This window comes from Cupressus sempervirens, chromosome 7 (genome assembly GCF_028749045.1).
Source record: "Cupressus sempervirens isolate cs-2001-9-10 chromosome 7, ASM2874904v1, whole genome shotgun sequence".
Taxonomy (NCBI): Eukaryota; Viridiplantae; Streptophyta; class Pinopsida; order Cupressales; family Cupressaceae; genus Cupressus; species Cupressus sempervirens.
This window is the reverse complement of record NC_143124.1, coordinates 370,352,684-370,366,774: the sequence shown is the minus strand read 5'-3', so window position 1 is coordinate 370,366,774 and position 14,091 is coordinate 370,352,684. Positions and strand designations below refer to the sequence as shown.

At 36.0% G+C, this 14,091-nt stretch overlaps 1 protein-coding gene across 1 annotated transcript in view; it reads right to left on the bottom strand.

Moving 5' to 3' along the window:
* LOC149547017 (uncharacterized) overlaps positions 1-13,593 on the bottom strand; it is a 199,928-nt gene extending 186,335 nt beyond the window's left edge. Inside the window, exon 1 of the mRNA XM_089791469.1 lies at positions 12,972-13,593. Coding sequence (XP_089647595.1) covers positions 12,972-13,345 — 374 coding nt within the window. The 5' untranslated portion in view covers positions 13,346-13,593. The remainder of the gene's footprint in view (positions 1-12,971) is intronic.
* Positions 13,594-14,091: the final 498 nt, after the last annotated feature.

Here is a 14,091-nt window from a genome sequence, read left to right as displayed (position 1 = left end):
ACATCTTTGTTACTTTCTTGAGCATAGCACATATTGAGCATCTCCGACGAATATTCTGCCTTTAGAACAAGCCTTTCATTTATCATCTTTGCCTTATCGGAGAAGTGCCTAATCAAGTGCTCTTTCGTCACATGCGTAGTTAAAACCACACATTTCCGACACAACTTCATTTCAACTGAATTTCTACATTATGAATACATCCAGGGCTCGGAATCAACTTTAGATGTACCCAAGGATTGAAAACATCATCTCCATGGCATTACCAATCAATCTATTATGTTTTTTCGGAAAACTAGTGTTACAGGTCCACGAGCATACCTAGAATGGCCAAAATCCGATATGGCTTCTTCCACCTTCGAAGCTTCCGAAAGATAGTTCATTCTTGCTCCGAATATCCCTTAGCATCTCTAGAATGCAAGATTTCAACATATAAAGCTTCAAAAATAGCCATACCTTCTATTTCGGAAAAGTGTATCTCAATGTACGCTAGTGGAACTACAGAGATGAAATTCGATAACACTGATTCTCTTCCCAACTTTGCTTATCTGAATGTTGTTATAGCAGAGGCCTTCTCTTGGCATCTTGACGATATGAAAACTCTAGCTATATCTCTCGAAAAGTTCACAAGGTTCCCATTTCGAAAAATGAGGGCCGCAGCTCCGCGATGGTCATAGTGTAGTGACAAGGGGCATTTTCCAAAATCTTTCTATTACCTTTGAAATGCTTCTAAGAATGATTCATCATTCCTTAATATCTTCACAATTGCCTCCCAAGGTGAAGTCAACACAAAATACTTCAAGAATTCATCATATTCTACCTTTTCAGAAAAAGGGGTTGGGGGCTCCACAATTAGACCATGGCGTACTCAGAATAGCTAAACTCGAAATCCCTTCTTCATCAAGAAACTCTTCACAAAATGCTTCTTCACATTCACAATGCTCCTTATAACTCCTAGAATGCAAATTAGGCATAGAAAGCTTAACCTTTGGCCTAATTCATCCATTTTGGAAAAGTGCCCAACATGGTACGCTACCTAAGCTTGCGGAGTGATGGAGATTATTTTCCGAAACGACAAAGACTTCACTGACTCTCCTTGCTTTGATCGATTGAACAATTCAAGGTCCTTGCAAATGCCTCAGGGAAGAGATTCCCTTCAGTTTGGACATCCAAAAATTCCTCCAAACACTGATTTCGGAAAATCGGGTCCACAGCTCCACGAGGCGCACCGAGAGAAAGCAGTTTCCGAAATTGAATATCCACCTTTAATTAATGCTCCTTCAAGGTTAGATGGACAGCCAAGATCAAAACTCTATGAGCTCTACGATCAGATTTATCTTTTAACACTTGGGAAAATCTACGGTCCCTTCTTCGGAAAAAGGCAGCTTGGACTACACTACGTACCTAAAGTGGAGTTTTTTCGAAAATGACCAATAGTGAGTGTTTTTTACTATTTCTTCCTTTTAGCACGCTTGTGCTTGGTTCCAAAAAGCATGAACCACGTTTATTTCAGGTACAATCAGACACATTATCACTTGGACTTTTGCATTTGCATCTGATCTTTCCTCCATATGCAATCTGACTTAAAATGAGCACATCTTGAGCATCAATTGGAATATTTAAGCTTTCTTCTCATCTAGGAAAATGCATGACACTTACCCTCAATTCCCACTTAGGTAAGCTCAGAGAAATAGATGAGAAGGAAAGCCTCCTAATGGCTACCTACACTTGGACATAGACCTGATTGCATTGATTTAGCACCAAACTAGAAGCTTCGAAAGGGGAGACTGAAAGTCTGGCAACATGTAGTTGGTAGCATTTTCATCCCACGCGTCATATCCTAATATCTAGAACCACGATACGGATCTACTTAATTAATACTTTGAGTGGCATATACTTTCGCACAATTTTTTCTCTGCCCAAAGCTAGAGCCTTCAATGTAATTACTCATTGACAGGGTGGAAAGCATTCCCATCCTTATTTATTTTGGGTAATTGCAAAGTTTGGCTTCATTAGTAGCCATGGATACTCCGATCAAACTTTCATGCCCTTCCTGCCTTATAGCATTTGATATGCCTTTCAAAATTTAGAGAATTATGCAGATTGTTTCAATTAAGAATAGGGTAATTTGGAGAGTTGTCTTGTGATGTCTTGCGACTCAATATATAAATAGCCCCAATAGATTCCGGTCTAATCCGGACATTATCTCTATGTTTATTGCAGTAGCCCATCACTTCTATGCTGACCATGATCTTATTGCTAGTTTGTGCCAAGAGCTGTTCAAAGAAGTTCTGCTTGGGAACTTAGATACAATTCTTCAAAAAATTTGGCATGATCTTACAAACCCTTTGGCGGAGAACTACAATATGCTAAATGTTAGAGGGAAGCCTGTCAATACCTACCCAATCATCTTTACTGAGAACCCGGCTGGCTTTTGGGCTGAGAGTGACGTTTACAAGCGAAACCTGCGCTTGCTCCTTCATTTTCGCTCTCTGCTGGACCCACTAGGGAAGATTGGCTGGAAAAATATTTTGAGGAAGTAGATATTCTGCAAGAAAGAACTCTCAAGGCCGTTGTTGAAGATTTACGAGAGGCTTTCAGGGATGACTAGAGTTTTGCTATCCCCCCACCCTTTTTTTTGCATGAATTTCTCCATCTCTGGTTTATTTTTTGCGACAGTTGGCTTAAACTTTCGTTTAAACTTTATTCTTATAACAGTTTAAAGCTTTTAAGAGCTTTATTAATATGATCTTTTATCTTATATGGTTATAGAATGATCTTTTTCTTATGTCAGCATTCTAGTTGGATATGCTGTCAATATCATTTGAGGTTTAACAACTGATAATTATTAGAGTGAGTTCTGGGTCAAGTTTATTATAATGTTGTTGATAACTCATATAGACTCTTTAAGATATGGAAAGGACGATAATTCTCATGAGCTATTAGTTTTTCAAAAAAAAAAAACAGGTCTCCTTCTCTTGCTTCTCGTATTGTTTATCTTTTTAAATTAAAGCTCTCAGAGTCTGTGTTGGAAGTTGGAAGCCTTATGAGTATTTTTTTAGCTATTTGGTTTCATTCAAGTTTTGGCTTGAAAGCATGTCAAGCTTGCCTATGGTTTATGAATCCCAGAGGCCTCTCTACATGGGCTTGGTCTTAACCACGGATCCTCTTTATTCTTTGTATCGGGGGTCTTGGCGAGACATTTGAGCTTACTTGGCTTTGTTTTAAATTGCAAATGTGTATGGCTTTTTCCTAGAACATGTCTAAATCCTATCTCCCTACTGAAAGTTTAATGATAACTTTTAGAGGTTATCCTTTGGGTGCCATAAAACACTAAAGGGATTAAGCCTATGAATGTTTTGATGCTGAATTCTTATGATCAGGAGAAGCCATAGGTAAATGGCTTTACAGTTTCTCCTATTAGTTCAATTTCATATGATGAACTGTCTGGATCCTCTAAAAAGGTTGCGAATTTATCCTCAGCATTTACAGTTTTTCTTGCACCAATTAAGTAAAGTTTGAATGTAATGATCCCATCTTTTAGCTCTCACGTTCTCCAAAGTCTAAGTGGAGGATAAGAAGAAATTTAATTAATTTCTTATAAAGTCATTCAATTTAAAGGTGACTTTGTATTTAATTAATTTAATTATTAATTACAAGGGAGTAGCTTCTAGGGTATGTATTAATTATTGGAAGGACGGAAGCCTCTCGTCATTTAATTAATTATTGCTAGAGAGGGATTTCTAGAGAATGCATTAATTATTGGAAGGAGGAAGCTTTTAGCTCTTGCAATTAATTAATGTTTTAGTTCCTTCTAGAAGGAAGAAGAAAAGGATAATTGGGCTGAAAGTCTCATTGTTGAGCATCGGATTATTGTATCGGATGATTATGACTTGCATTTGATAACAGCTTGGATGTGTGAATTCATATCTTTTTTGGCAATAGGGGACATTCATTCTCTGCTGTAACATTCTAGACGTCATTCCCTTAGGGTTTGGCCTTTGGAATACATCTCTTTGTACTTGATTGTAGCATTTTTAGAATTAATATAATTTCAGCAGTTGGTTCAGCTTTTGGGCATTCCTGGGTGTCCATTACAGTGGTATCAGAGCTATAAGTCCTGCCATCTTGTGGAGATCATATTGATAGCCGGATAAAAATGTATATTAGTCCAGATCAAGATGTGATGTTCAGACAGTTATTGGGTACATTAGAGAAGAGGCAACGTATGCAACAGGAGCAGAATAGGCTAATGGATATGATGTTGCAGCTTATGGCTAGACAGATGGGCATCAACATTGATGATTTGTACGTTGCTCCAGAGCATAAGGTAGTCGATTTCTCAGGTGGGATCGAGACACGTATAGAGCCAGCCAGCTATGATGTTGGTGATGTGGGCATTTCGACAGAGTCAGTAGAGACATGCGTGCAAAGTCAGGAGACCACATATGAAGCCTTGTCAGGGGATGATGACGTAGCAATAGTGGAATTAGGAGAATGCGAGGATACTATCATATCAGCAGCCACTTCTATGTCAGTTGAACCATCCAATGAGGAGATTAATTATTTAAATGCAATGGTTGATGTATTTTCTAATGAAGCCACACAAGTTGTTGATTATGAATTTTCATCAACTACAAATTCGGTTCAGTTTTTTGTTGCAGCAGTTAATGTTGTTCCTATGTCCATATATTTCGATGCAGCAACACCTATTGTTGATACAGTTAGCATGAGTACATATGGTTCACCTGCACCTACATCTTTTTCAATGCATGATAGTAATAATATGCCTTCCAATCCAATATATACTATGTGGATGGATACAAGGAAGAAGACATTTCATATATCTTCTACGGAGTTGCCTTATGGTGACATTCTGACTTCATCAGCACAAGTTTTGAATGCTAGGCTACAGGGGTTGGTCCTGATGATGTGGGTTTGCAGTTGGTATAACTTCCATATGAATATCACATATTGGGATCCAGGTGGAGGTTGGAGTCCATTATGTTACTTAATTGCTTGAGGACAAGCAATTTCAAGGAGGGCGGATTTGTAATGATCCCATCTTTTAGCTCTCACGTTCTCCAAAGTCTAAGTGGAGGATAAGAAGAAATTAAATTAATTTCTTATAAAGTCATTCAATTTAAAGGTGACTTTGTATTTAATTAATTTAATTATTAATTACAAGGGAGTAGCTTCTAGGGTATGTATTAATTATTGGAAGGACGGAAGCCTCTCGTCATTTAATTAATTATTGCTAGGGAGGGATTTCTAGAGAATGCATTAATTATTGGAAGGAGGAAGCTTTTAGCTCTTGCAATTAATTAATGTTTTAGTTCCTTCTAGAAGGATGAAGAAAAGGATAATTGGGCTAAAAGTCTCATTGTTGAGCATCGGATTATTGTATCGGATGATTATGACTTGCATTTGATAACAGCTTGGATGTGTGAATTCATATCTTTTTTGGCAATAGGGGACGTTCATTCTCTGTTGTAACATTCTATACGTCATTCCCTTAGGGTTTGGCCTTTGGAATACATCTCTTTGTACTTGATTGTAGCATTTTTAGAATTAATATAATTTCAGCAGTTGGTTCAGCTTTTGGGCATTCCTGGGTGTCCATTACATTGAATTAGCTTGGGAATTTACCATTGCAGGATCTTATAGCTTGGAATATCTTGGCTTGTTCCTTTTGCTAACTTTGTCTATATTTTTTTGGTACTAACAGTTAAGAAAGTTAGCAGTTGAGTATTAAAACATTTGCCTTGAATCCAGTAATATATATATAATAATTATAATGCAGTATTTTATATTCTGTTTTATCTGTTTAATCAATAACAGTTGGGTGGTTAGTTTTACACTAGACTGGGTTATTAGCACTGCCGACTATATTTATATTGGCACACCCACTAGCCATGTTGAAGCACCATCTCCAATTGTTATCGGGTGGCTTCATTTGCTATGCAATGTTTAATATCGGGTTTAACCTGTGAGATGTATGTCATCGGTTAGTATTAATTTAATGAACCTGTATGTATGTTGAGACATGAACGTATAGAGTCATGACTCTATTACGTCATGTTTCAACATATATATATATATATGAGTATCATTTTCATTATTCAGATCATATCAATAACAACTGGCAATACTGATCTGAGATAAGGTTATTACAGTTTGCAGCAAGTACATTAAGTTTGTCAACAAGAAGACACCTGTCCATTATATATTAGAATACATATCAAATACTTAGATAAGTCTACATCAAACACGGTCTATTAAACTTTACATGGTACCAGAGCCTACTTGGTAGAGAGAGTATCATAAGTACTGCAAATATGTCAAATCATGTGAGAGTAGAAGACAGACTCAAAGGTGCTGTAGATTTCTTTTCATGGAAAATCCGGATTACCACAATTCTTGAAGAACTAGAACTAGAATCATTCATTGAATCTGATAATCCAATTCCTGAAGATGAAACTGAAAAAATCACTTGGAGAAGGTGAAACAATAAAGCCAAGAAAATTATAATAGACTCTGTAAAGGATCACATTCTTCCTTCCATTTCAAATCTGAAGAAAGCCTTTGAAGTATTCACTACACTAAAAAATGCATTTGAAATAAACAACTCAAGCAGATTGATCACTCTGAAGAATCAATTGATGAATACTAAAATGAATAAGGGAGAATCAATCTCATCTTATTTTGGAAGGATCTCTGAAATTAAGAATCGATTAAATTCCATTGGAAACAAAGCAGAAGATCAAGAACTCAGAGGATTACCACTATCATGGGAAGCATTCATTCAAGTTGTCAATAGACCTTCAATCCCTTCATTTGATCAACTAAAAACTGATTGTATATCAAAAGAGTCAAGATTATTTCTAGAGGTAACGTATCAAATCAAGAGGGTGAAAATCAAGCACTTTTCTCAACTCCTAATCATCAAGCAAAGAAAAGGATATTTAAAGGAAAGAAACGGACTATAAGAAAAGCATAATAAGGTCGACAATACTAATCTCTCTAAAGTTGAATGCTTTAAATGTGAGAAATTCGGATATATCTTAAGCAAATGTCCTAAAAGGGAAAGAATCTTAGCCTTTTTAGCCGAAAGTAAGAAAGATGAAAATCTAGTTTTCTACTCTGCTTTGTCAAGTGAAATAAACTCAAATGAAAGTGTGTGGATAATAGATAGTGGCGCTTCTCAACATCTAATAGGATTTAGAGACAAATTTGAAACATTTGAAAATTACAGATCTAAAGGAGTTACTATTGGAGACAACTCCACTCATCCAATCAGAGGCATTGGGACCTACTCTATTCAATTAAGGACTAGAGTTACACTAAAGTTGAAAGATGTTCTATTTGTACCTGGAATAAAAAGAAACCTAATCTCAATCTCTGGATTAACGGATGAAGGTTTTCAAGTTACTTTCAACGAAGACAAAGTCTTGTATTGGCCTAAAACTAAAAACACAACTCTTAAAAATGCTATCACTATTGGAACTAGAGATGGGACCTTATATAAACTATGTAATATTCAAAACCAAGCTCTTAATCATGAAATAACAAATTCTAATGAAATATGGCATAGGAGACTTGGACATATTGGTTTTAGTTCACTACCAAAGATAGGCAAAATCACCTTTGGAATTCCTAACTTAAACTACCCATACAAGTATATGTAAAGGTATTGCTCTAGGAAAGAACATTAAAAAACCTTTCCCTACTAGTGAACACAAGCCTAAATCAATTTTGGAACTAATTCACTCTAATCTATGTGGGCCCATGCCAACTCTCTCCCTAGGAGGTTACTCCTATTACATAATCTTCATCGATGATTACTCTAGGAAGACTTGGATTTTCTTTCTTAAAGTTAAGGAATCAAATTAAGTGTTATCAAAATTCAAAGAATTCAAAGAATTAGTGGAAAATCAAGTGTCAAAGAAAATTAAAACTCTAAGATCTGACAATGGGGGAGAATATACTTCTGAGAATTTCAAAGCTTTTTGTACATCTGTTGGGATTAAGAGGGAGTATACAGAACCTTATAATCCTCAACAGAATGGTGTAGCAGAAAGAAAAAATAGAACTATTGTTGAGGCAGCTAAAGCTATGCTTCATGATCAAAACCTACATTTTTCGTTCTGGGCAGAAGCTACTAATACTGTTGTATACATTCAAAACAGATGTCCATACTCTATCCTCGACAATACAACATCTGAAAAAGTCTTCACAGGAAATAAATCTAACTTAAGTCATCTCAGGATATTTGGTTGCCCTGTGTATATACATATACCTAAAGAAAGAAGAACTAAGTTAGAACAGTCAGGAAAGAAAGGAATATTTGTTGGGTATAGTGAAAACTCAAAAGGATACTGAGTTTATGTTCTCGGACAAAGAACAGTATAAGTAAGCAGAGATGTCATATTTGAGGAAAATACTACCCTAAAACTATCCATAAGCACAAATGATGAGCCTTCAACAGACTTAGATGAAAGTCCACAATCTGAAATTCAAAGGGAGAATATATCAGAAGAAACAAGTTCAGTACCAAATACAGAAAATAGAAACATCTCTAATACCAAAAAGAGACTATTGTGGGCAAGAAAAATGATTGAAGAAAATAATATTGAACCAGGTGAAATCACTAAGGAAGTCAAGAAAACCAAAAACAAATCATGTTATACTGCACTAGTAACTGAGCTCACTAAATCTGAACCTACATCTGTTGAAGAAGCTTTCACTTGCCAAGCATGGAAAGATGCTATGGTTGAAGAATATCAATCAATACTTCAAAATGATGTTTGGGACATTGTACCTAGACCTAAAGCCAAATTTGTTGTTTCTTCTAAATGGTTATATAAAATCAAATGTGTAGCAGATGGGAGCATTGAGAAACATAAAGTGAGGTTTGTTGTTCGAGCTTTTTCACAAAAAGCAGGTATTGATTATGAAGATACTTTTGCCCCAGTTGCTCGTTTTACTTCAGTTAGGACAATTCTTGCCTTAGCAGCAACAAAAGGATGGAAGGTGCATCAAATGGATGTGAAAACTGCATTCTTAAATGGAGTCATAAATGAAGAAATTTATATTGAACAGCCTGAAGGTTTTGTGATAAAAAATGAAAATCTTTATGTATGTAAACTAAAGAAAGCATTGTATGGCCTGAAACAAGCCCCTCGAGCTTGGTATGAAAGAATTCACAGTTATCTCATCAAATTAGGATACTCTAAAAATGAAGCTGATCCTAACATCTATTTCAAGATATCTAATGGAGATATGATTATATTGGTTCTTTATGTTGATGATCTCTTAATAACAGGTGAAGATCATTTGATTGCTAAATGCAAACAAGAACTTGCTACTGAATTTGACATGAAAGACCTAGGTTTGCTACATTATTTTTTGGGTCTAGAAGTATGTCAAAAGGAAGATTACATATTCTTAAACCAAGGAAAATATACTCAGGATATTTTGAATCGATTTGGGATGATGGATAGGAAGCCACTTGCAATTCCAATGGAAACTAATCTACATAAACTAAAAAAGGAAATAGCACATTCAGAATCTATTGATCCTACCCTCTACAGACAAATTATTGGATCTCTCATGTTTTTGGTTAAAACCAGACCTGACATCTGCTACGCTACAAATGTTCTGAGTCACTTTATGTGTGAACCTAAGAAAATACATTTGATGGCGGCTAAACATGTTTTGAGATATCTATATGGCACTATTGGTCTTGGACTAAAGTATAGAAATGTTGAAATCAAACTTGAAGGCTACACAGATTCTGATTGGGTTAGTTGTTCCTTAAATCGAAAGAGTACCACCGGATGTTACTTCAGTCTCGAATCAACAATTGCATCATGGTTCAGTAGAAAACAACCTACAATTGCCTTGAGTTCTATTGAAGCAGAATATATGGCAGCCTCCATGGGAGCACGTGAAGCAATTTGGTTAAGGAAGCTATTATTTGGATTATTTAGGAAGAAGTTAGATTCCACTATGATCCATTGTGACAATCAAAGTTGCATCAAAATTTCTACAAATCCAGTGTTCCACAATCGGTCAAAGCACCTTGAGACTCTTTACCACTACATCAAAGACATGGTTGACAAGAATGTGATCAAGCTGATTTATGTTAACACAAATGATCAAAGTGCTGACATTTTCACTAAACCTCTTCCAAGAGTGAAAATATAGTATTTTAGATCTAAACTTGGTAAGACAAATATGTAATTACATTTTTGTAAATTTTATTCATGAATATTATGTTAAATTATTGTTTGCAAACTTGTTAAATGAAAGGTGACGATCTTTCATATTCTTTATTAAAGGTCTCTATTTGACGATCTTATCAGTAGATGACCAACCTTTAAATACCAAAAGGATTGAAGGTTATTGGTGTCATTGTTATATGCCAGATTCTGCCAGACACATTGATATCTATCATGATTATAGGCTGGATCTTGTCTGGACATCATGAAAATTATTAGTATCATTGTTATATGCCGGATTCTGGTGGACACATTGATATCCATTATGATCATAGACCAGATCCTGTCTGAACATCATGAAAATTATTGGTGTTATTGTTATATGCCGGACTTTGCCGGACACATTGATATCCATCATGGTTATAGGGCGGATTTTGTCCGGACATCATGAAAATTAATTATTATGGTTATTCAGACCGGATTTCTGCCAGACATCATAATTCATCGGATAGAATCAAGTCTACTCAATTGTATACAGAAGTTTCAATCCCTCATTGCTAAAGAGGGAGTGTTAAGAAAGTTAACAGTTGAGTATTAAAACATCTGCCTTGAATCCAGTTATATATATATATATATACACACACACATACACTATGCAGTATTTTATATTCTATTTTATCTGTTTAATCAATAACAGCCAGGTGGTTAGTTTTACACTAGGCTCGGTTATTAACACTGCTGACTATATTTATATTGGCACACCCACTAGCCATGTTGAAGCGCCATCTCCAATTGTTATCAGGTGGCTTCGTTTGCTATGCAATGTTTAATATCGGGTTTAACCCGTGATTTGCATATGTCATCGGTTAGTATTAACTTAATGAATCGGTAAGTATGTTGAGACATGAACGTATAGAGTCGTGACTCTATTACGTCATGTTTCAACATATATATATATGAGTATCATTTTCTTTATTCAGATCATATCAATAACAACTGGCAATACTGACCTGAGATAAGGTTATTACAGTTTGCAGCAAGTACATTAAGTTTGTCAACAAGAAGACACCCGTCCATTATATATTAGAATACATATCAAATACTTAGATAAGTCTACACCAAACACAGTCTATTAAACTTTACACTAACATCTCTTGGAGCAATTGTGGTTGGGTGCTGTTGTTCTTGTTATGGCAGGTGGAGCAATTCAGCCAGTTTCTCTGCATAAATGCCATTCTTTCAGTCTCTCCTACTATGAAGAGTGGCAACTCTTCCTCTCTCCTTTGTAATCGCTCAAGAATGTAATAATGTTCTAAATTCTTGTAAGAGGGGGTATGCCCCCTAATCTTTTCTGTAAAAGAGGGAATGCCCTCTTCTAAGTCCTATTTGGGGCTCTTGTACGTACACAGGACTTTGGTCCCAGGCTACACCGAGGGTTTTCTTAACCCCGTTCTTTTCCCCCAGTGCCTGCACTTGAACAGGGTTTTTTGTAAATATTTTTGAAATTAATAAAATGGGCATTTGCCTCTTATCTATCAAAAAAAAATTAAGCCAAGTTAATAAATTGCAGTTAGTAGCTTAGAGTGGTTGTCCTTTACAAGTATGATATTAGTCAACCGGAAAACTTATCAATGGAATGTATGGGAACGAAGTGTTATTTGAATGTTTTATTGAGCCATTGGACATTCCCAATTCTTCTGTCAAACTGATGTAGCACAGTAGTGGCCCGGCGGTCAATCAGTTGTAATGGGTAGCGAAAATAGCTAACTTTCAAATATGTACATATACATTAATTATTATATCATAGTGATGATGATGGATCACAGAGTGTGATCCAAAATGTTGATACACAATCAAATCCAGAAACAGTAATACCAACTATTATGGGTTATGGAAAATTTATAGATTTAATATGTATATTGGTAAATTAGGAAACTTTCGTAATGAGTGCTATTTGTATTGGATTCTGTAATGAGTACTACTTGTATATGTGGGAGGGGCATTTATTTTTAATAGACATTGTGGATCCTTACAGTGGGCAGCCCCATTTCTTCAGGGAAGTGTAGCATAGAGGTTTTGTTGCAGTAATTTATATTTGTGATAGATCACGGGGGAGTTATGTTTCAGATACGTTTTGGTGAAAGGGAAAATTATGTATGGCATGTGTTTGTCAGAAGAACTGGGAGGGTCCAACGGAAGACTATATAGTTTATAATTCATATAAAACAACGCTCAATCAACCTATACAAACAACACACATCATCCCTTTCCGTTGGGCTGTGTTCTAGTGGTAAATACGAGGCATCGTTTTGCCAGGTTCAAGCCTCGGCAAGCGCAAAGCCCTGCTTTAGAATGAGGAGTTTTGTCTAGAAAGGGAATTTCCAGGAACGACACCCGGGTCTCATTACCCTCCCTCTGGGCAATTCACGGAAAAAGGCATTTGTATGCTTTGGGTAAAAGGAAAAAACACCCATTCCATCAGGCTCGCACATAATAACCGTCAAAAGTGTCCCAGCTTCATACGCAACTGATCAAAACTACCCGTTAGGAAATATTGATCACTTGGCCAAAACATCTCTCCAACACAATTTGAGCAGAAAAAAAGAAATGCACAATTGAAAATATTTCATCCATTTAATCAACCCATACCTAACCCACCTACACAACTAAACGAACACGCAGAGACATTGCACAAGGTTCAAGATTTGCTGATATATACGAAATAGACAAAACGAATGTCCCAGAACTTACTTTGCCCACTCTGGGTATTCGTTTCTCTTCTTTTCTTTTTCAAATTCTCTTCGTTTCCTCTCTTCTTTGAGTTTCTCCATCCTTCTTTCTCTGGCTTTTGTTCTAGAACTAGTCACTATAGGTTCCCCGCCCAAGCTTGTTGATAAAGCAACTAGCCGTCGCCTCCTCTCTCTGGAGCTCTCTGCAGTTCTTAAACCATCGAGAGAAAATCCTTGTAATAGTTCTTTCAGCTCCGTGCCATTTAGAGAGGTCGAATTCAGAAATGAGGTTTGCAAAGGCGAGCTTGACGTTGTAATTGAGGGAAAGGGATTCCTATGTATCGGGCACTGAGCAAACATTTGCCGTGAAATGCATTGCATTGCAATATTCTGCATCTATGTAAAGTTGAAGAGCGGAATGTTGTAGTCATCCACATATAGGTGCCTTCAGAGGTCTTTTGAAAATAGTGTTTTCACACGCCTTCCTTCTATCCGATTTCAGTCGTTCAGGGCGCTCAGCGCCAGAATTCGTAGCACCCTGGAATATGCTAAAAATTATTGGGCAATTCTCACAGGTTTTAAATTGTGGATTTTATCCTTATTATCCCGTTTTTTGCCAAAAGCTTATAATTGCCAGTTATGATGAAAACGTCTCGAAATGAACTGGCAGTTGTTCAGACCCCACCGCGGAGTAAGGAAAATGAAATTGAACCAATCCAACAAACTAAAATTAAAATTCAAAAAGATTGGAGTCCAAAAAACATAAGAGCTACAAACTTTTTTTTTACAACATATTAGAACTAGTATCATGGAAAAGTAATCAATAAAAAAATTATTAGAACAAGTATTATGGAAAAGTAATCAATTATTGTAGGGTTTATAAATGTGACTCACTCTTTCTTCTTCTTTTCTTTTTTTCTCTTTTTTTTTTTCATTTTTACTTCTAAATTATTACTATTATAAAAGTTTCAAAAATGAAAGTACATATATTACTAGTCAGTTATTTTTTGGTTGTTGATTGTCTTTAGACAACACTATTTGGACATTTCATAAAGACTACAAGACATTTAGTCACAAGTACTGCTATTTTTGAGTGAACGATTATTGGTGCAAGAGTATAGCAAGTATTAGACGAAACTTGG